This window comes from Anthonomus grandis, chromosome 8, assembly GCF_022605725.1.
Source record: "Anthonomus grandis grandis chromosome 8, icAntGran1.3, whole genome shotgun sequence".
NCBI classification, from domain to species: domain Eukaryota; kingdom Metazoa; phylum Arthropoda; class Insecta; order Coleoptera; family Curculionidae; genus Anthonomus; species Anthonomus grandis.
Window position 1 is genome coordinate 6,212,768 of NC_065553.1, and position 24,183 is coordinate 6,236,950.

General features: G+C 31.4%; 1 protein-coding gene across 1 annotated transcript; it reads right to left on the reverse strand.

The window, feature by feature from the left end:
• Positions 1–1,654: 1,654 nt before the first annotated feature.
• On the reverse strand, positions 1,655–6,114 carry LOC126739144 (uncharacterized). The gene is made up of 3 exons (XM_050444688.1): positions 5,948–6,114; positions 5,714–5,890; positions 1,655–1,937 (listed from the first exon to the last, which is right to left on the reverse strand). Exons 1-3 carry the CDS (start codon positions 5,996–5,998, stop codon positions 1,728–1,730), a joined length of 438 nt encoding a protein of 145 aa, XP_050300645.1. The 5' UTR covers positions 5,999–6,114; the 3' UTR covers positions 1,655–1,727.
• Between the last annotated feature and the right edge of the window lie 18,069 nt (positions 6,115–24,183).

Sequence of the window (24,183 nt, forward strand, 5' to 3'; positions counted from 1 at the left end):
ATGAATTTGTGCGAAATAAAAAGGTGCAATAATTTTATTATTTAAGATCCCTTTTAAATTTGCGGAAGCTCTGTATGATTTTCTCCCATCCAGTGGGGATTATTCGTGCTCCAATACCTAAAATTTTGCTTATTAACTGTACTAGTTAAACAAAACATGGCTTCATCACTAAACAGTATCTGCCAATGGAACAATGGATTTAAGTTACACATCTCCATCAAATTTTCAGAAAAATCTAGTCTGTGATCAAAATATTTACAGGCGATCCAAACACTATTTAGAAAATGAACCGATGATATAGAAAATATGTGGATAAATCGAATTCTCATCTATATATCACTATCTCAGTCTATAAATTAGAAGGGGATAGGAATGAAATGATATTTTGCGGGTATAATTAAATAATAATCTCATTACGAGAGAAAAATTCTATTTTCAGTCGATGCGTTGATTGAAAGAGTTCAGATTTCAGAGAGTTCAGTTTTTTCAAACTCTTTCAGTCAACGGTCGATGCAAACACTAGTTAGAAAATGAAACGATGATATAGCAAATAGGTGGAAAAATTGAATTGTCATTTATATATCCCTATCTCATTCTAAAAATTAGAAAAAGATTAGAATTAAATGATGTTTTTTGGGTATAATTAGACACATTACGAGAGAAAAATGCTATTTTCAGGGGATCCAAACACTAATTAGGAAATGAAACGATAATATAGCACATAGGTGAAAAAATCGAATTCACATTTATATATCCCTATCTCAGTTTAGAAATTAAAAGAGGATGGGAATTAAATGATGTTTTTCTAGTATAATTAGACATATTACGGGAGAAAAACACTATTTCTAGGCAATCCAAATACTATTTAGAGAATGAAATGATGCTATAGAAAAAGGTAGCAAAATCGAATTTATCATTTGTATAGTCTAAAAATTAGAAAAAGAAGGGAAAAATGATGAAAAATTATGTTTTTCGGGTATAAATAAGCATATTACGGGAGAAAAACCCTATTTCTAGGCGATCCAAACACTTCGAGCTAATGCAGAAATTAGACTGAGAGTTAATCTTAATTTTCTTAGGCGGAGAAACTACACTGGAAAAATGTTATGAACATTTTAAACCATTAGAGGTGCAATGTGAAGCGCCCTCTGATAACCACGGTAAACGGGTCTGCATATTCGGGTTTTGCATCCCAAAAAACTCTTGAATACAAATTTTTAAGGTAACATTTACAAAAATTTTCATAAATTAAAAAAAAAACGATTTTTAGGTTTTAATTTTACCGTCCTGTAGGTCGGATCCAGAGCAATTTCGGAGTAAGGGAAGTTGTATATGTGGAGAGATTTTGAAAAGACCTTTTGGGAACCCTATATAACACAACGTTAAAAATCGATCGAGTAAATTCTCGCCAAAATTAATATTATGATGTAGATAGAAATAATTATAATATGTCAATCTGTTTTCAATTTTTGTGCATATTTTGGCTATAAAACCACCTAGAGTTAAGATTGCATTAGACATTTAGCATATGCTTCCCTGATGCTTTATTTTATTTGACGAGGATATCACTTGAGAAAATGTTTTTCTAGTCGTTCCTATGTGCGTTTAACAAATGTTTACCAACTATAACTTTCCAAAAAATGCAAACTACATATTTAGCGTCTACCCTTTATTATTTAATTATTTACAAATAACGCCAATAAAAAATCACTCCAAATAAAGAGTTATTAGTGGGCGGGATGGGCTCCTTCGGGACGTGGAGCGTATTTCCTGTAGCATCTGAACAAATGTTCGGCAGTAGCTTCGGGGGTGGCCTGAGCTATGGCACACTCATCTACGATCTGTTGCAATTTGGGATTGGAACCGAAAATGGCTTCGGCACGAGATTGGATGTAGTCCTTGTTGATTGCGCCATCAGCGTTTTGCCAGCCGAGACCCTAAAAAAGAATTCAATAGATGTCTTAGTATACAAGCGACCCATATAACTTTAGTATTAAGCTAGTTATCTTGACCTTCAAGTAACAACTCTCAATCCCTGTATTGTTTCAAAATGTTCGAGGTCTTCATAGGAAAACTCATGCTTTATATAAATCTGTGAGTATGATATGGTTGCAGTTTCTGAAATTTGGCTGCAGGATGGTGTCTACGACAGGGAGTTGTACGCCAATGAGTATATCGCAAGGACAGGACCTAGAGGATCAGATTCCACAGGTAGATGTTGTTGTTGTGACTCTAAGTTTATTTTTGTATATTTGCTATTTATGTGCCACCTGATTCTCCAATTGAAGATTACAGGTTTTTGTTTGACTATATATCTGTTGTTAACTGTATACAAAACCAGAAAGTTTTAATCATCAGGTAATTTTAATATCAATATAAAGATTCTAAAGCCAACTGTTAATACGAAAGTGGCATTACTGCATGACTTTTTGGCATGTTCTGATCTGTGTCAATTTAATAATATTTTTAATGTACAAGGTAATATTCTTGATCTGATACTTGCTAATCTCTCAGCACTGTGGATTGTCCCAGATACTATATCATTTGAAGCCAAAGCCAATAGGAATTGTAGCTTTAAACCAAGCCCTCAAATTTTCGAAGGGCTAAATTTCACATGGGAGCATCTTTAAAGTCTGATATTGATGAAGTGTAAAGGGTCTATAAAGCAAATAATGAAAATTCTATAAATTGATATTTTTATTTAAAATATGCAACAATCAAATTAATGCTTTAGATCTCTTATCAGCTTTGAATTTCGCTGTTCCCTATACAGAAGACACAGTGTATTTTATCTTGACACTTATGACATCAATTTGACTAAGAAGGAGCACATATATAGAGCATACAACTGGTTCAATGATGTTCAGTTACAGTTTGGTGCTGATCTATTTTGCATGACTTATATATCGCAAAATATCCAATTGGAATATATTAGGAATTATGATCATTTTGGATTATAAGAAGCTTATGTCGGTGCTTACCAGAGGTAGTTTGAATAGACTTGATCAGCCGCATCCTATTTTTAATCAAAACATATGTGAAATTGTACGATATCTTTACTAATAAAGATATTATCTTCTAGATGTTCTAAGCAAACAAATAGTATAAAATATTAATAGAATTTTTAACTATTTAAAAATTCGAACTAAAACTAGCTTTGAGTCAAGATTTTCACTTGTCAATAAGAGACGAATTATTTTGTTTCTTACAGGCTTCTGAAATAAAAATTCCAATATCTTGACTTTACGGGAATAAACTTGAGTCAATTCTTTAAAAAAAATCAAAATAATCTTCAGAGTAGCCCATAAATTAATAATTTCTAAATTTTGACTACTAGAACTCAAGATATCCACTTGCTAATAAGAGATGAATAATTTTGTTATTACAGGTAATTCTAGATTTTAATTTCAATATCTTGACTCTCTAGTAAAAGGATTTTAGAATTTTTTTTTAAAAAGGCTATAGGGTCTGGAGACTAGTTCATAGATAAGTAATTCCTAAATTTTGACTACTATAAACCAAGATATTCACTTGTCAATAAGAGACGAATAATTGGATAAGTATTACTAGACATAGTGATTAGATTAAGTAAACTTAGATAAGTGTTACTTCTGGAATGAAAATTCCAACTTTTTGACTTTTAGCGAAGGGATTTTAGACATTTCTTGAAAAAAGACTAAATTAGTCTTCAGAGTAATCTATAAATCATTTTTAGATTTTGATTACTAGAACCTAACATATTAACTTGTGAATAAGAGATCATTTTTATAAGCGAATTTTTATTCCAGGGATTACAGGGGATTAAAATTCCAATTTCCTGAGTTAAAAAAAAAGGATTTAAGTAATTTTTTTTGAAAAAAAAATCTTCAGAATAATCAAAATGTCAACAATTGGTAATTTACTTTTTACTACTATAACCCAAGATAATTCCTTGACAATAAGAGGCTTCGCACGACTACATAGTTCTCTAAATAAAAACAAATTTCGCATTTAAATTGAAACACTTTAGAAATACTTCAAATTGTGGGAGAAATTAAAATAATTTTATTATACTGCCAAACCTTCTTTTTGTGATTTTAGCACAACATTCCTTAAGTTAAGTTTTAATGGTAAAAGAGCTTTTCATCTCTTGATAAATTATACTGGAAACGAGTTGTGCGTGGTAAAAAGCCTTGTATCAAAATGCAATTATTTCCATTTATCAGAGTATTTCTATTTAAATTGAGCAAAAATAAGAACATGGAATATTACACCTTCAGAAACCACATCTACACAAAAAGAGATTTGTAAAGAAGTACGACGCATATTGTCACCGGTCCTTTTTAATGCGTCTTGGAGGCACTGGAGAATATTTCAGATGGAATCAAAGTAAATGGCGAAACCGTCAACCACATAAGGTATGCTGATGATATGATATTAATGGACGACACAGACGTTTGGCTTCAGAATAGCGTTCAAAGATCACGCTCTTACTAAAGAATGAAGATCAACATTAAGAAAATGAAGGCAATGGTAATCAAGCAAAAAAAATTAAGACAAAAGTCCTAAAAAATCTTTTTAAATATTTGGGTTTCTGGATTGAAAGAGACGCAAACCTCGATAAAGAAATAAGCACTAGAATTAAGCATATTGATTTATAAGACATTAGCGACTCTTCTCTACTAGATTGAGTAGATGTAAAAATGGTGCGTCAGTCAATCCTGTAGTACGGAGTTGAACCATAGACGTTAAAGGCAGGCATGACGAATGACTGGAAGCGTTTGAACTCTGGTTCTACAGACGAGGAATTACGAACGATGAAGTACTTCAGTGAATAGATGTTAGTACAGAATAAGGAAAATAGCATACTTAAGCCACCTATTCAGACACGAAAAGTACGAGTTATCTCAACTTATAATTGAGGGAAAGTTGGAAGGAGAAAAGGGTTAGGAAAGAAAGCGACTGTCCTGGATGCGAAACATTAGAAACTAGACCGGTCTGAATTTCCATCAAGTCTTTAGAAAGGCACAAGATAGACCTGCATTTGCCAATGTGAAAGATCTTTTTTTTAATTTTTTTGGTACAAACGCATATATAAGGAATATTTAAATATTTTTTTTTTTAAATTGGCATTAAATTGTTAAGCTTTATGTTAATATAATGATAATATTTTTGATAAAAAACATTTTAAAAATGTAAAGGTTTTGGAATTTTTTTGTTCCAAATGGTTTGTATGCAAAACAATATTTGTAGAGAATATTCCTGCGCTTTTCGGGATTTGTGTGACCCCTTTTACATAAATAATTTTTCATGTAACTATCGAAAGTGACCAAATTTTTACTTTCTTGATTTAAAAAAATGGTCACTTTCAAATTAGACATTCTTTTCGATATCATAACCCAAAGATGCCATTTTTAAGATTCTTAATTTCTTAAACTGATTAAAGGTTCTTACAGTTATAAATAATTTTAATTAAAAAAAGAATAAATTTTTTGCAAAATACTGAGTGTTCTTTTTAACAAATATGAAGTTTACGTTATTTCAATTTTTTCCTTCCTATAGGTAGAAGGCCTAAATCAAGAGCTTAATTTTTCAGATATAAAAAGAAAGTAGTGAGATATTTTAATTGGAGTTTTGGCAGCATTGAAAAAGGATAGAGGTTGGTCGACGACAATAGAGAATATTAGAGCTAACAAGTTTTTAATACTTTCATAACTTGATTTTCACGACTTACCTTGGATATGCACAGAGCGTGGGCAGCCATATTCGCTGGTTGTGCACCTCCGCTATGCAAATTCCTGAGGGCACCATCGTCGATGGCGGTAGCAGGGTCAGCTTGGCATTTGTCATGGGCTTGTTTTACCCTTTGAGCGGATTGAGCAATTTGCTCCTTGTTTACTTCTGGCCTAGCCTACAAATCCATTTCATCAAATTAAAATAAATAATTAATTATTAGTCAAAATCTTACCATAGCGGTGGCAGCCAAAGCGAAAACCAACAAAGCAACGAACTGTTTCATTTTTGAATTGGTAAATTGTCTTCACAAGTCAACGGAAGAAGTCTTACTTAGTTTGAGTATTACTGTTAAACAATTTATATACGTTGATTTATCGCCCAAATTATATACGATTAGAGAAGATAAGGGTATTTACAAAAAACTTTTTGAAAAAAGGTCATAAGGTGGGCAATAAAGATTCCTAAAATGTATTATTGTGGCCCAAAGATAAGCGTGTATACTAAACATTATGTAAAAATTATATAAGACCAGTACAAAGATTATTTTGTTTATTATTAGACCAGATGGTGATTAATTTACTTATAATAACAAGATTCACAATAATATATTTTTTAAACAATTTTTTCAACATGCTGAAGAGTATAGATTATGTTAGGCACTATATACATAAAAATGTGTTTTTTTAACTGGTTTCTTTAATAATTTTATAATGTAATGTTAGGAAAAATAAATTTATCACGAGAATTATTTCTCCTGACCTTAGTTTGTAAGTTGTCTTAACTTTTTTTTGTTATATTTTTTTGTCGACGTTTTGACCTCTTTAAGATTATCCGCAGGACTATATATCGTAGATCGTCTGCTATTATTACTAACTGTAAAACGATCATAAATACAAGAATTTTTAAATAGGTTTTTCGTGCTCAAGAGTTTTTTTTTTATATAACCTTCTACCGTGGGAGATAGTCATTGTCCAAATTCATCTCCTAAGGTACATGCTTATAAAAAGAAAGTGAAAAAACTCTAGACCACAAAAACTCATAAATCACTCATACCTTGTACGAGTTTTCCGTGATAACATTTGTATCATGAATAAATGATGTAATATTTAATTTAGCAGTAAGGCTACTTCACAGACTTGTATATAAATCACAAAAATCGAATGTTGTCTATGCCAAATACTATTTATGATTATAATACTACAAAATATTTATAAGGTGTCTGGAACAACAAATTTGGCCTCAAATAATCCAGTGGTACAAGCCAGTAAGGCATACAATAAAGTAGCTCGATTTCCTTTTTTTTATAAATTTTTGCAACATTTTAGCAGGCATTTCTGAACAATTAAATTAAGATATTTTAAAAACAGTGCCTTAAATCATAATGTTGCAAGAGTAACTTTTTTTTCCAAATTAAATGGAGAACAGTGATTGACAATTCACTACAATAATCTGCATGCGAAATTTAATTAAAATTGAGCTAGTTTAAAATTTTTGATAAATAAATAAATAATTATTCTTAACTTTAACTACGTATCTTTGTTATTAAAGATTTCTGACAAAAATTTTTATAATAAAAGTCTATTTGTTTTTAAATTCTCTATCACGTATTAAAATTAATGATTTTTAAGCTGGACCACTCTGTATATTTAATATAGAGTATTATAGAAATTTTTACTATTTCCTGGTTACCTTATTAGAATTTGAAGTTTATAATAAACAGTGTATTTTATTTCAATCCCACCATATATACTATTATTTTTATACTATTTATAGTATAAAAACGAGCAGTAAAAAAATTACCTCTACAAAATTTGAAATGTACGATAACGAAAAAATGAACAGTGGCCTTGAATTTGATCTGGTTGAAGAGAGTATAAATTTTTAAAGTCATTTAAAAGTTCAGTTAATGTTTTGAACTTAAAGACCCTTTGAAAGCGCTTTAAGCTTTAAATATCCTTGGATATTGATCGAAAAAATCAAAACCGTGCTAATAACTCATTTTTCCATTTCCCAAACTGGCATAAAAAATGCCCTATTGCAATAACCACTTTGACCAACAAATGACCATAAAAAATCAGCTCCAGGCAGTAATGTCATTGATATAGCTAAAATTGATTATTCTTATAAAGTTTTCCTCTCAACGTTCATTCTCCCAGAAACCCATACAGAAAGCTTTCAAGCTACGTTTAAGAATTGACTTTAATTTGACCGTTTGAAACTAACTTGAGATGTCGTTTTAACCGTATAATTTTCCGCTTTCTAAATCCGATATACAAGGAGGTCGGTAATGAAAGCAATTCTAGGTCAAACAATGCACAGGTGGCATAATTTTTACAAAGGTTAAGGGAGTAACAAAATAATTACATTTAAAGTAAATGATTTCGCATCATAAACATTACATTATCCCTACCTACCACAAACGCATTATTATGATGTGTAGACATTTTGATGTTTGTAAAAGAGTTGATTAGAAGCAAAAATACTCGTTATTTGCTCTTTCAATACACTACCAATTTCAAAATACAACTTTGATTATCACTATCTTAGTTTTGTATCTTGGATTATTATTATATTTTTTAAAACTTTTAATAACTCAGTAAAAATATATTATCTCAATGATCCGAATCGGTTTTGTTCTTCATATAGTTTTTATATCTCCTAAATTATTAAAACTAATTGTACTAAAGGCCAAAGGTGGCGGATTAACCACAATTTATTTTTATGATAATTTTGAATGCAATTAAAATTTGAAGTTGGTACCCTAATTGGCCTCCATATTAGCCTCATTTACAAAAAAAATATTCAATGCATTTATATCAGGCTCTACAAACTTACTTTTAGATGAATGTTTCTATATCACAATATATTTTGAATTTGTTTACTTTTTTAGGAATAATTTATACTGATTACTATTTACTCAAATTGAAGTTATTTAAAAAGTTTTTATTTAATAGGCAAAATTGAGTGGCCTCGATTTTTTGATAAATATGCGTTAAGCAATGCATTATGCTTAGTTTTATTTAGTTGAATAGTTTTGGGTATGATGGGTATTTACGTTAGTTTTTAGTAAATCGGTTAGTAAAATAAATCAAGTGTTAATATTTCAAAAAATGACTCCTATAAAGAACCAATCAACCACCCAAACCAACCTCAGCGGTGTAGTGTGGAGTCAATATTAAGCAGATCATTTATGTAGTCAACTAGTTTATATAAAACAATCAGAAATGCTTTGTAAGTTATCATTAGAAAATAAACTTATAATCTTAGGATCTAGTAAATGATTGAGTGTATTTAATTCATCTCTTGAATGCATATTAATTTCTGTAAAGGTTTTCCAATTTTCCAATTTTTTTTATTACATACATTACTTAGGAATTTCTTTTTTTTTTTCGCGTCTTATTAACGATAGTGTAAAATTCCTCAGCCTTTTATAATTCTCTTCCTCCTGTATATTTTTAAATTTATATCTTGAACTCTGGAAGTGCCCTATCTCTCTACTTCATAAAAACGTTAATATTAGATATCAGCCAGGGTGCCCGAGGTTTAGTAATTCTTGACACTTTAAACGGAGCATACTTGTCAAACAATGTAAAGAGATATTGGTTGAAACTTGAAACTTTATTGTATAATAATTATAATATAATTTATTCAACATAAGAAATACATGCTTAATACAGGATAGATGTAAACAAAATTAATCTGTAGTACCAATACAATAAAGTACACCTAGGTGCAAGCACCTGTATGTGTATAACTTAAAATTAATCATATTACCATACAACATAATTATATTTACTAGGGGCCCTATACCACTAATTTACATAAACCTGAGGGTAGTGCATTTAAAATACAGGTAAAACAACTATAAGACACAAATATAAAAAATTTCAGAAGAAGAGGAAAACGTTAATAGTTATTTATAGAAGGTCAAGTAAGGCATCATAATTTTCATAGATAAATCTTTTACAAAGTTCTGAAAATTTTTGCTTATTTGTAATCTCCCGAATTGTCCTTGGTAACTTATTGAACATTTTTGGTCCTATTACAGAATTACATCTTTGGCTTCCATCGAATCTGCGAAATTGTACATTAAGATGTCTTTCAGTTAGTTGTCTGGTTTCATGTTGGTGACTTATGTAGTTTTTATCTTTAAGTTTATACCAGAATACACAACTGGAGTATAGATATAAGAATCTGATATTAAGTATTTTGGTATCATACAAGAGCGAGGTGGGGTACAATCTGTCTTTTTTATAGATTATTTTGATAATATAATTTTGAACAGTTTTTAAGGATTCAAGAGCATTATTGTAGAGTCCACCCCAGGTCACTATACCATAGCATATCAGAGATTCCACAAATGATTGGTACAACATTATTAAAGTTTTTTTATCCAATATATTTCTAATAAGGAAAAATTTATGAATTAAGCTTTTAAGTTTAGATGTTAAATTTTGAATGTGTGGTGTCCATTTTAATTTTTTGTCTATTATTATACCTAGATGTTTAGTATTTTCTACTTCTTTTATAATAAAGTTTTGTTGTTCATAAATAACTCTTTCCTTCAAATTTGGCCGATTTGCATCTGTTAGAGAAAAGGCGACATAAACAGTTTTTTAAGATATTTAGGGACAATTTATACTTGTTTAACCACATCTTTACCTTCCTTATGCCATTTATGAGTTTCGTTCTTACAAGAATCTAAGTAACATCCTTAAATACAAGAACTGTGTCATCCGCGTAAGATAGTGCCATGCCACCTATATGCAAGGATAAAAGGGAGTTTATAATAAAAATAAAGATTAAGGGTCCCAGCACTGTGCCTTGGGGCACTCCAATTTGCACAGTGCTAGGGTCACTCAGGGAATCTCTAACTTTTACCATTTGCTTTCTTTCTTGTAGATAGTTGTTAAAGAGTCCCAACACTACACCCCTAATTCCATATCTTTCAAGAAAATGAAGTAACTTAGAATGGGGTACAGTTTCGAAGGCCTTTGCTAGATCCATAAAAACCACAACACATTTTTTCCCTATTTATGTTTTCTATTAGACTATAGATCGCATCATTTGTACCAGTTTTTTTTTTGAAAACCAAATTGATTTTTGTTAAGTACTTTATTTTTATTTAGGTAGTCATATAATCTTTCTTTTAAGCATTTTTCAAACATTTTTCCCAATGTATTTATTAAGCTTATTGGTCTATAGTTAGAAACATCACTCTTACTTCCTTTTTTGTAAATTGGTGTAATAATTGAAGTTTTGAGTTCTTCAGGTATCTTTGCTGATGAGAAAATAAGGTTAAATATATATTTAAGTGGTTCAACAGTATATGGTTGACACAGCTTTACCATCTCAGAAGTTATGCCATCTGGACCTGGGGAACTGTTTTTCTTAATGAATTAATATGAAGTATTAGTTCATTTTTTGTTATAGGATTTAACGACATGGAGTTTAAGAAAGATGGATAATTTAGATTAGGCTTTGTGGTTGTATCAGGAATTTGACATGCCATACTAGTTCCTATTTTAGAGAAATATTTATTACAGAAATTGGCCATCTCTTTGTCATTTTCAAAGTTTTTATTATTTAGATCTTTTATATAAATGTCTTAGTTAAATTTAACATTAGGTTCATTAGACGCGTCATTCAGAATTTCATACATCTTTTTAATATCATGTTTTCTATCTTGCAGTTTGTTTATATAGTAGTTATTTTTAGTAGTAGTTATTAATTTCTGTAAATTATTTCTATAAGTTTTATATTCAAGTTTCACTGTGTCATTATTTTTATTTTTTAATAACTTTTTCTTGATTTGGTCTCTTTTTTCATTTGATGTAATAATACCTTCAGTTATCCAGGGTTTAACTTTTGTGTGTTTTTTTTTGTTGTATATCTTATTTATTGTACATTAATTTTTTATGGAACTAAAAATGTTTATGAAGTTTTGGTATGCCAGGATTGAGTATATATATTCTTATTGTATATAAACTTTATTGTATATATTGTATTGTATATATATACCGGGTGGTGCATCGCCTAGCGGAACATAGGAAAACCCATGTAAATTTTAAGAGGATCAATTATTGGCTTCCCTGTACATTTTATAGAAAAAATGTAAGATACCTTTTTGAATAGACCAATGGCAAACCGTTGTGCAAAGTTATTTAATAAGCAAATCTTCAATTATTCAATTAAATGTAATTGCAAAATTAGCAAATTTTCGGTTCAGGTAAAATCAAACGGGCACCAGTAAAATGAATATTGTCACCGACGTGAGGAAAAGTGTCAATAAATCAGTGACAGTCGATATTTGAAAACAAGTATGAATTATTCAATCAACAAAAAAATAGATATAAATATTTAATATAACTTCATCGTTAGATTAAATAAAAGTTTAGATAAAAAAGTAATCTTAACGTGTCTTACTTTGAATGTATGGTTGTGAGATTGATAAAACGAAAAAAAAACATTTCTTGTATTCGGCTCTGTACGTCAGATACAAAGCCTTATAACAAATTGTTTGCTGGTGGCTTGTTGTCTCGTTTTACCTGATCCGAAAATTTGGTAATTTTGCAATTACTTAATGCAATTTGAATAATTCAAGATTCGCTTATTACCATTTTTTAAAACTTTGCACGAGGGTTTGCCAGATTGGTCTCTTCAAAAAGTTATTTTACATTTTTTCTGTAAAATGTACAGGAAAGCCAATAATTGACCCCCTTAAAATTTACATGGGATGTTCCGCTCGGCGACGCACCACCCAGTATATATGGTATTATATTTATTTATTTATTTAAGTACAAGGCTCTCCTACAGATAGACTAAGCAATCCAATAACAGGAAAGCACAAAGTATCTTATGAATTTAAATACAAGTAAGCGCTTTGCCAAACATCACATTTTCACCAAACCTAACAAATACACTAAGCAATATAAACCAAACTAACTTATTTAATAGTAACTCTTATAAACAATAAAGAAGCATATATACATATGAATAATGACAATAGGGAAAAAAAGGACAATATTTATCGTTATTTACGAAATTAGGTAGAATTTTTTAAGTATCGCTTAAATGAAGCCATACTGGAGAAAAATATATCATCATTCAAATTAGTTTCTTGAAAATTATTAAAACTACGGGCGCATCTGAATAATGGAGAGTTAGACAAATAGTTTGAAGAATATCTTGAGATGCTAAAGGTCGATCTATTACGCAAAATATAAGGATTAACGTTGATATGTAAATTTTCCAGACAGAAAGGGCAGTCTATTAAATTATTAATAATTTTATAAATCAATATTAAATCAAAATTGTTTCTACGACTCTCTAAGGGCTTCATACCATAAAATTTTAAGTTATCATAGTAAGTAAAAAAATGTCTCTGTCTATTAAAGCGAAAATTTACTATATTTACAAACTTTCGTTGAACTCTTTCAATTTGGTCAATATATTTGTGATACATTGGATTCCAAGCCACTGTCGCATATTCTATAGTAGGTTTAACGAACGCATTATATAATAATATTAATGATGATTGATTACTAAAACCCTTTGTAATTCGAGTTATAAAACCTAGATTTTTTAGAGCTTTCTGAACAATGTTTTCTATATGAACGTCGAAGAGCAGTCTGGAATCCAACGTCACACCTAAATCCTTAATAAACTCCACATACTTCAGGATAATGCCCCCGAGATAGACATCACATTTGTTTTGTGTCTGAGATAGTTTTCTGCTAAAAAGTATAGAATGACATTTTTCTGGATTAATAAATAATTTATTTAAGGTACAGTACCTTTCAAAATTTGCAAGATCAGATTGCAGGGCACGAATATCTGATACCTTCTTGATTGTTGTAAAGATTTTTAGGTCATCTGCATATGCAAGATATCTACAGGTAGAGAAACATTGACCAATGTCATTTAAAAAAATTGAGAACAAAATCGGTCCCAAATGAGAACCTTGCGGTACTCCTGAAGTTACGGTTGTACAAGAAGACTTTACTCCATTTACGACAACGTACTGAGAGCGATTTGTTAGATAACTTTTAATGAGTTTGAGCAGGGCCCCGTGCACACCGAAATTCTCCAACTTCACGAAAAGTGTAGGATGATGTACCTTATCAAAAGCCTTGGAAAAGTCAGTGTACACGGCACAAGTTTCCAGACCACTATCCATACTTTCGTTTATACTCTGAATAAATGGTATTAAGTTGGTTATTACCGATCTTTTTTGGAAAAAGCCATGTTGGTTAACATTAATAGCTTCTTTGACCTTAAAGAATAATTGTTTTAACAACAAAGATTCAAAAAGTTTACCAAAGTGACTAAGTAGGGAAATAGGCCTAGGAAATAGGCTATATATTATATAAAGATATAATACCATGTTACACAAACAATCGTTGCGATGCCTTTTTACAGTGTCTTTAAGATTTTTTTATAGCTTTATTAACGTTCTCCATGCTATATATTTTGTAAATCCTTGCCATTTTAGAAACGACTAACATGTTGTGATTAAGATATTCTTTTAGACTTCTTTAAGATATCATTATGCTATATGGGTTTAATACTCAATAAATATTAATATGTTTTTCTTGCAGAAAATAAGTTTTTTTTTAAGAAACTCCGATGATATATCTCTATTATAAGGAAAGGTAGAGAATGCAGTTGGATGAGGAAGAGTAGGGAAATAAATTTAAGTAAAATGTATAACTAGAAACCTTAATATTATTAGAAGAATATAAATATTATCAACCTATTATTTGACTAATCTTTTTTTTTGTAAAGATTTAATAGGAAACTAAATATGAAGTTTTTAATATATTTTTATGAAATCGATACCTATTATGAAATTTGAGGAATCCTCACACTTTGAAATCATCCTCGTATAAATTTAGCATGACCCTAAACCTAGCGATCGTAGTTCTTTTAAGTCTAAGCCATACCCGGGGAATAAAGAGGGGTCATAGGGGGTTGGGGCGGCACATAGTCTTAGGGTCAAAGACGACTGTAATGAGTTTTCGATTCCCCTAGGGGCCGAACCCGAGCCCCGGCCACACCGAAGCCATCCTTATTGTATCCGTCTTTTCCGTATTTTCTTTTCCGAGATCCGGTTGTTTGTGCCCTTCGCCTCCTGCTTTTTGTTTTCATTTTTTACGAGATAATAAGACTGATGTCTTACTAAAAATGTTTTTCGTTAGTTACGAAGGTTCCTTTTATCTTCCATAAATAGAAGATTTATACAAGTTAAATAATATTAATTTATCTATAATATTGCCTACGAAATAATATTATTTAGATCTGGCATCTCAGTTAACTAGCAGTAGACTTTAAGCAACTGATAAATCTTTTCAATTCGTTTTTGCGAAGCGGAAGACATACTACAGACTATTTAATTTTTGTTTTAACTTTTTGGGCGATTTATTGCGGCTTATTTATACCAATAATTTGTTAACCTTTTTGAAGTAACTTCTTTAAAGAAACTTCTTTAAAGAAGTTACTCTAATAATTTATTAGAATGCGTTATATAATAATTTATTAGAAGCGTGCGTTATTAAAAACGCACGCTTGAGTTGGGTAGTAAGCTAGCGAATGCGTTACGAAAAGTATGATCGGGCGAGGCGAACGGTAGTTTACAAGGAGATATGAGTTAGTAGAGATAGAAAGAGAGAGAATTACGGGTTGTATATTACTGTCGGAGCAAGAGAGAGTAGTGCGCGCGCACATTTTCTTTCTCTCTTCTTCTACTAGCCAGTGGAATATATTATGTATATTTCAGTCAGTAGTTCGTTTGCGAGTTTGCTAGCGTTATGCGAACGGTGAGTTCTTGATTATTTCGTTATTTCATTTCGGTCTTGACCAATTTTATAAATTAATTTTTATTGTTCAATGTATTATTTATTCTACGTTTAAAGTGAGTAAAATTGTGAATTGGTCTTAAAGTTCATGTTTTGTGAATTTTCGGGTGAATAATAAGAAATTATGGCAGGAAGTGATACAGACTCTGCATATGAAAGTGGTGCTTCAGGATCATCAACTAAGAAGAAATTATGTACGGAAATTGTGCATAAATATACATATGAATGAACCTAAAGAAAAAAATTTTACTTTAGCCATGTAGTCTCAAGCACACTAATTTTTTTGTATTTCTTCGGGTGGATTTCTTTTTGCTTGTGTATGAACTAATTTCAAAACTAAGCTAATATGACAAATATAAAACATCGTTGAAATAGATTAACGAACTTAAGTTACGTTGCCTTTAGGTACTGAAAATCGTGGACTATTTAACTAAGGCAGAAAATTCCTTTTTCAAAGTATCACCGAGAGAACAACGTTACCACGACAACATGAAAGAAGAAAACTGACAGATATAGCAACAAAACTTTATAAACAACTAATTAAGTTGCGTTTTTATTATTTTAGAAAACTAAGGCCCTCCAAATTCTTGTAAATTGTATTCAAATTAAGAGACAACCTCCACTCCTCGCAGCAAGACAAATCACGCATCTGGTAAGGAAAGCCTTAACATGGAAGGCATATTAGTGAGGTAAACAAGGAATATGTCGGCAGAAATACATCAAACCGTTAGGACTCATGGTATCAATTCGAAATCAAGTTATCACAACCAAAAAATACCTGAGTTATATCATTAAGCAGCCATCGTTTTGCTCAAAGTAATAAATTCAGATATGGACGTCAAACATCGGAAAGTTAATCCGATATGCCAAAGAGTAGTAAACCGACTTTCCCCAAAGGCACTAGATTATTCAATGCTGAGATAAGGTACCTCAACACAAAAACCACATCAAACACCCTGTACTTGACTTTTGAGCTATTAATATGCGATTTCTAGGCTTAAGCTTGTTGTCAGAAACGCTATCTTAAAAATTTTTACATTTTTAGGCCCATTTGATATTACATGGACGAAAATTCTGTATATTTTGCAATCGATCAGTTAGCTTGTCAACACGTATCTCAAACTGTTATTAGGTGTAAACAAACAACAATAACTATTCTACGGTCTTACATACTAGAGGTGTATGACACAGTATCCTGACAGTAGAGGTGTTCAGTCATTAGGAAAATCAACGCTGGCCTGGTTGAGAATTCCTTGATTTTGCGTGATCTAAGTATCTTCTTTTCTTCTAATGTTGCTACTTGCACGATACTTTATGCCATACTTTAACCCAGATGGCCAAAACTATGTCCTTGAATATCGTTATTAAATTAAATAATTATATCCTACGTTAATGTAAGTCGTGTAATAGGAATAAAACTATTTAATTCACTATATCCATAGGATAAGTGTGCGGTATATACACACACAGACAAAATCATGACAATTCTGAGGATATGCAAATATGGGATGCTCTAGTACCTTATACATGAATGCCATGCAGTATCGAATAACAAATCGGAACTTTCGCATCTAAGTAAAGTGAGCTAGTACCTTACATTTCTATAAAGAGAGCCCATTTAAACCAGATCAAACCAGTTATATCTCCTTTTTATAATAAGAATATGTCGTTTTTTTTTCAAGGTACCTAGAAGTAGGCTATAAAAAGTAATTTAAGTTTACACAAGCATTTATTAATTTTTTATTTTCACCATTGAACCTGTTGGAATATAACCACAAATAACGACTCTTCTGTCATGAAGATGTATTTATTTTTATTTCGTTTATGTTCACAATTTTAAGGACACGATCGGTCCTTGAAGGTTTACTTAGATTATAAAATAATAATTTTCCGGTAACTCTTAAACATTAATACCATAAGTATAATCCTTAAATTCCCATAAAACCGTCAGGCTAGCTCTTAGGTTTTTTTTCAATCCCTTTTAAATAAAATATCCACTTAATAAGCACTCTTGCATTCAATCTCATTGCTTGTCACACTGTCAAATTTTATTTGTTACAGTAGAACTCAGTTAATGTCCCAGTCAGGTTGAGGCACTATCCATATAGAAGTGAGAGGTTGCTCACCAGTTACTTCTATTCCCTTTACCGTTTAAACCTTAATATCGGTCTCTCTCTAGACTCTTGATGACCAAAACTAGTCCAAGAGCTGCAGTACACAGTCGAGTTGAGTCGTTGTCGGACAATTGTGTGACTCGATGCGGTCGCAGTGAGAAGTTGCTCATGTTTTCCCTATTTTCCCTATTATTCACCTTCTCTCTCTTTCTTCTTAAACTTTTAGTGACTGGTTAATGTCCGTAAAAACCCTTATACGCTGAACCCAGTTACAATCTACCTTTATGAATAAAAATTTCCTAATTATGAGTCGTGTTGATGCATGTACTAAACCTGTTGTGATGAGTATAAGCATCATCCCAGTCAGCATAAGTCGGTCCCTTGGACGTTCCAGTGATGCAAAAATGGAACATAGAATAAATTCCAGGGACGTACCCTTACATCTTATAAAATCTTTGGAACTTCCCAGGGACATGCTTTTTGAATATTATGATCTACAAATGGGCTTATCCCAAGTTGATCTCATAGACGTTCTTTGGATAATACTATAAGGGACTTATTGACTGTTCAGTGGATGTACATATATGGGACAACAATATTTACGTTTTTCGGATATTTGTAGGATATCAAAAATAGGATATACAAACGGGTATATTTTAGAGAAAACCTTTTTTATTTTTATACTATTTCAATGTATCAATATCTTTTTGTGTAACTTGTGTAATTTTTGGATTAAGCATTAACTCCTTCGAAAACAAAAAAAATTACTTCCATGGATGTCAGTTTTTATTTTTGAGTGAAGTTCTTTTACAGAAAGACTTAGGCATTTGAAATATAATTCAGGTACTAACCTTCTTACAGCATTATACTATGGCATCTTAGAATGAAGCTAAAGTTAGGTGAGTCCAGTCCAAAGCCTCCAATTAAAAATCACTTTTGCTTACCGTCGCAACTACAAAACACCGATATAAAGGCAAATAAAAACTGCAAAACAAAAGTCAGTTATTAATTACAAAAAAAATAGTTCTCGCTAGGGATCATACTTTCCAAATCTAAAGAGAAATGAAGGACGCAGAATATATCAGTCACAACAGCGCAATGAACTGAACTTTGCAATAACAGAAGGAATCGACTACAACAGCGAGCTCTCCACGTCATGGAATAGAACTAAACAGAAACGGCTTAATATCTTAATAAGGCGCCAAATCTGAATTTTATTCTATACTATAGAATGCGCGTGCTTAAAATTAGTTGGGAATGCGCTGTTCTTAGAAAAACTACAGTCGACAACGAAAATGTTACATGAAGCCTATTTTATGTTTGTTCGGTGTTCCATTTATATATATATATAAAATAGTAATATATAGATATATGATAGATAGATATATAGTTTTCAATTTCAATTTTTTTATCGAAATATTTTTAAAAAAACACACAAAACGTTTGAAAAGCTATATATACATTCATGATTACTGAATATTATATTTATTATCCAAGAGATGTCCCAGTGTATTTTTATTTGGACCATCCCACATATCCATATAATACGTCCCCAGGACAATAAGTGTTTTCTGATGTTGCTCCTAGTTAGTAAGAGATGAGTGACATTACCCGCTAAGAGGCAAAAGTGAGGGTAAATAAGGTTAAGTATACGTAAAGACAGCAAAGACCTTATATAGTTTCTAAATAAAAGTAGTATAAGTAAAAGAGCATATTTTGTATTGTATAAGTTCAGCAAGTAGATAAATAAAGTCCACTAGTACTTTTCAGTGGCATAATTAAACAAGCTCTCTCTATTTGGGAAAGAAGCCAGGCAACAGTTCTCCGAATAAAACCTATTTGATTTATTAAAGCAGCAGTTTCTCTTGTTATTTTTGTAAATATATTTAGACTCTAAAAACTAAACTTACAAGGTAATCTAACCCTCCATATATACATGTAAGCTGTAAAGGTAACAGTCGCCGCAAATTCGCAACGGACAAGAATGTAATTTTCCCGGGACGAGTCCCCGAAGAATTGCGGTCTTCTCTATTTCGCAAACAGTCCGGTTCCCTTTCTTGGGCCCATGAACGATGTCTCTAGTCGATGTAATTTTCGGTTTAAATGGATTTTTTTTTACTTGATGGGGCTTTCTTACACTATTGTCAGGTGAATTGACTTGGGAATAAAAAGGGATCTTTTGAATATGTAACATTTATAGGGGTTTTTATATTTTAGGGGACAACCATTCTTCACTTGAATGTGTTTTCATATTTACAGCAAGTACTGAGAAATATAGTTTTAAGAATTTACAACAAAACGCAAAGTTTGGAACATAAAAACTATATATAATGAAATCAAATAAGTGACATATCGCTTAAGCATCATCAGTCCTAAAATATAACTTTTACTTGTCAGGATTAGGAATTGCAGAATAATGCTGTTAAAATGCAGAAGAAAATAAAAAATGTCGATATTTTTTAAGGAATATATTGTTTTGGAATCAACCCCCATCAATTTGACTCTCAAAAAACTTTTAATTATACTTAAAATGTTGAATCCTTTAAATCGACCAATAAAGGTTATTGATTCGGACACAACTTTTCCAGTTATACCGAAAGTCGATAAAAAACCTAATTATCAAACACAGTATGTACTAAAATGGATTTTTGGCAAATTTTTCAATTCTATTTTTGAATCTTCTTAATCACCCTGTATTATTCATAAAATGTTATGCAAATACTCTATGTACAGGAACAAATTATGATATTTTGACCACCTGCAAAACGTTATTTTTTACATAACATTTAAAATATATCAAAAACCGTTTGCCTTAAGTATAGGATATACGTGAAATGTGCTTAGATTTTCATTACTAAAACCCACAAGTGTAAACTTGTGTTCCGTTTAAATTAACTAATTTGATATTTACTTGCAGTCTAAGCGGAAATGTAGAAGTATTCTTGAATGCATAGCATTTTCACTTCAAAGTGTTTAGTAATCATTTAAATAAACTATTTTTAAATTATTATCTAATCATACTTAATATAAATAAATGCTGCTTGTGTTATGGTTTGAAATAAAATCCAAAATGCATTATATAAAAATTAAGATACGAATAAGCCATATAAATTACCCTGTTAAAAATATTATATATATATTAATTAATTTACATTCAATTCAGATATATAAAGATTTGTGTGTTATAAACCCAAGGATCACCATTAATCTTGTTAATCACGTTAAATTAACGTAAAGCTGCATATTTTTAATAAATAAATAAATAACAATGACAATATGTTATTAAACAATATAAGTTATCGAGAAAAATTCTGGGGACATCTTATATCAACATATATCCATTGTCATTTTCTTTGCTTAATAATGGCACTTTTAGGTTTTTAATATTACTCTTTTAGTTTCGAATATTGAACCATCTTTTTATCAATAAACAAAAACTCGCCTGTACTATAGGCGGGCTGCAAGATTAAGGCTACTATAGTAGCATTAGGAATATTTATTTATTAAATAAAAGAAACTACTGAAACTATGAAAAGTACTGTATGGAGAGTAGATTTTTTAAGAGTTGCCATTTAAGTTTATAAAATTAGGGTGGCTGGTTGTGCAGGTGTAAGTGACAACGACGGACTCCGCCCCGTATCGAATTTTTTCACCAAAAATTGATATTTTTCGAAATCGAACTAACTATACCAGCAGCCTGGTACCATCACCTACATCACGAAAACACCTGGTATGAACGCACTTTAAAAATTCGGAAAAGTCATTTTTCCACCTCTTTTTTGAGCCCAAAAATGAGTTCTAAAAATGCGATATCTCGGCTAATATAAGCTACGATCTTCGAGCTTGAGGAGGGTCTCGCTGGATTTGGAAAGACGAAACTAAGCTAAAACTGTTCGAAATTTTCCGATACTGCCCATAGAAGCCGAGATCGACTTCCAAAATTTAGGATTTTTCATTTTTCGGGTATATCCCCCGTATCGAATCGAATCTTTCATTATCGAATCTTTCATTATCGAATCTTTTATTTATCGAATTTTTTCATCAAAAATTGATAATTTTCGAAATCGAAAGTAACTATAACAGCGGCTTGGTCCCATCACATACATCACGAAAACACCGGTTTATAACGGGATTCGAGCAAAACTCAGGGAATAAGAGCACTTTGAAAATTCGGAAAAAGTAATTTTGGCAATGTGGCTCCTTATGTACTCAGCAGAACGCTGTTCCGGAAGATTCCCGCGAAACTTCGAGTCGTCGTGACACCGCACGAATCATCTGTGTTATTCCGGCATGACCGAGAATCAGCTGGTATCTCGGTGTTTACAATATCGTTAAAATAGTTATTTGCTTATCAACACATATAACATAAGTTAAACTAATTCTTATAGGAATTCTTTGAACAAACTTTATAAAAAAGTTTATATTTAAGTTGCCTATTAAGGTTATGTAGTCATATGAAGTAGATATGTTTGACAAAATGGTTTCTATACGATTCAAAATACTATAGCTAACCAGTGGGGGTTTATACACTGTTCCTACCAGAGAAGATTTATTCTCATATTTTATATCTACCCACAGTTGTTAATCCATATTTTCAGTATTCTTGCTATGAGTGATACTTCTATTCAACACTGTGCTTTTGAAATACTGAGATACATATAAGCACACAGTGTGTAATTGGGCTCATTTACTAGATTATCTGTTGTTAGCCACGTTTCACTAGCCCAAAATAAGTGAAATTATTCATACTGCAGGAATGCAGATATCTCGGAGAAAAGAGGAGGTAAGGAATCTGATGTTTACATGATCTACATATAGAAAGTATCATTACTGTCTAATCTACTTTTTGAGGAATTAAAATTGTATTGGAATTGTCGAGTCTTGCTGACCTTATAGATTTTAATAAATAAAACACACTACTTGTATTCAGCGTATATAATAAAATTAAAAATTGCTGCCTAGCGCTTTCGGCCGTAGCTTATCATTAGATCTTAAGACATTTTCAAAGCAACGAGAATATTCTAGACAGCATTTTTTAATTTTATTATATACGCTGAATACAAGTAGTGTGTTTTATTTATTAAGCAAACACAGCATACAACTGATACACTCACTCATAGATTTTATTTAAAAAAACTCTTCATCTACTTGTTTTTAAATTGAAATTGCTTCATTATGCAATAATTAACTAATCTATCCTACAACGGGCCGGAGGAATCTGGAAGATGAACAGAACAAGACCTCCGGTCCCCCGGACTCGACCCTTTTCGAACAGCTACACGTATTCGGCATCTGAGGCATGCATTATTCATGTCCGGCCCTGGCCGATGGCTGGCTAGCCCTCGCTCTTATTCCTACTCTGACAAGAAATCCGACCCTTGTAAATGGCCACTGACATGCCACCGCCTGGTCCTATTCTGCGTGCCGAGGTGGACCCTTTTATTTTACGTTTTTTTTTATGATAAGAATAAATGGAGGTTTGCTGTCTACGTAAATATGTTTTATTCAATTTTTTGTTCTTCAGTTAAAATTAAAAGTTTTAAATATAATAGTAAACAAAATTTTTTTAACCAATAAATAACGTAGCGATCAAGGGTGTCACATTACATTTATTAGTTTAAAAATCTACATCCCCATCGCTACCAATCAGGCGGTTGGTGCCTTTCACAGGGTGATGACAGCTCTTCATCAGATGACAAGTAATACTTTTTTTCATGATTAAAAACATAATATGTTTTATTATTTATATTTTTTTCAAACTTCCAATAAAGTTATAATACTTGGTTTAATTTATATTATAGTACCCTACCTGCATGCATTTATCATTATTTTCAGTGTTTATCTTATAAACCGACCCAAAACCGAGCAAACTCGGACGGTACTACCTCGTATTTCGTAAAAAGAATTAATTTCGAAATGCAAACTATGGAAGTGGCATATATTCGCATCTATTATTAGAGGGTCACCCTGTACTCCTTTTGCATACTTAATAAGGTTTTATTACTCTCTACCTATTTGAAATAGACTATAACTAGATACCGCTGGCGGAGCCTTTCAGCGATTTACTATGTTTACACACAACCGTTAATGCGCATTAGCGAAATTCGAATCAAGGTAAAACCACAGATGTAAAAAGCTCCGCACTATTTTTTCTCCACACTTTTTTTTTGTGCGGAGCTATTTACATCTGTGGTAAAGCGCATGTCTAGACACCCGTAAAGCGTTTAGAGTTCCTAATTCGCATTATTTTAAAACGTTTTAAGTATGATCATCGGATCACGCTGTAATGCGTATTAAGGTTCCGTGTATACGGGAGAAGATTCAAATTCGCATTAGTTTTCAGTGCTGCCAACTAACAAAAATTGGAAAACCGAGACAAGGAGACAAAGTTATATAAAAAGTTATTCTTTCATTAGATATATTTTTAGTCAATCTCCTCAACCTAAGTAATTTGTCAATAAATTAATTAGGTTGGCAATAAGATACAGCTGGTTAAC

Excerpts from the sequence above, each read along its gene's own strand:
- LOC126739144 (XM_050444688.1), bottom strand. The coding sequence starts at position 5,998 with ATGAAACAGTTCGTTGCTTTGTTGGTTTTCGCTTTGGCTGCCACCGCT. Across the intron at positions 5,891-5,947 it reads CTTTGGCTGCCACCGCTATG|GCTAGGCCAGAAGTAAACAA; the intron begins GTAAGATTTTGA and ends ATGGATTTGTAG. Across the intron at positions 1,938-5,713 it reads ACGCTCTGTGCATATCCAAG|GGTCTCGGCTGGCAAAACGC; the intron begins GTAAGTCGTGAA and ends ATTCTTTTTTAG.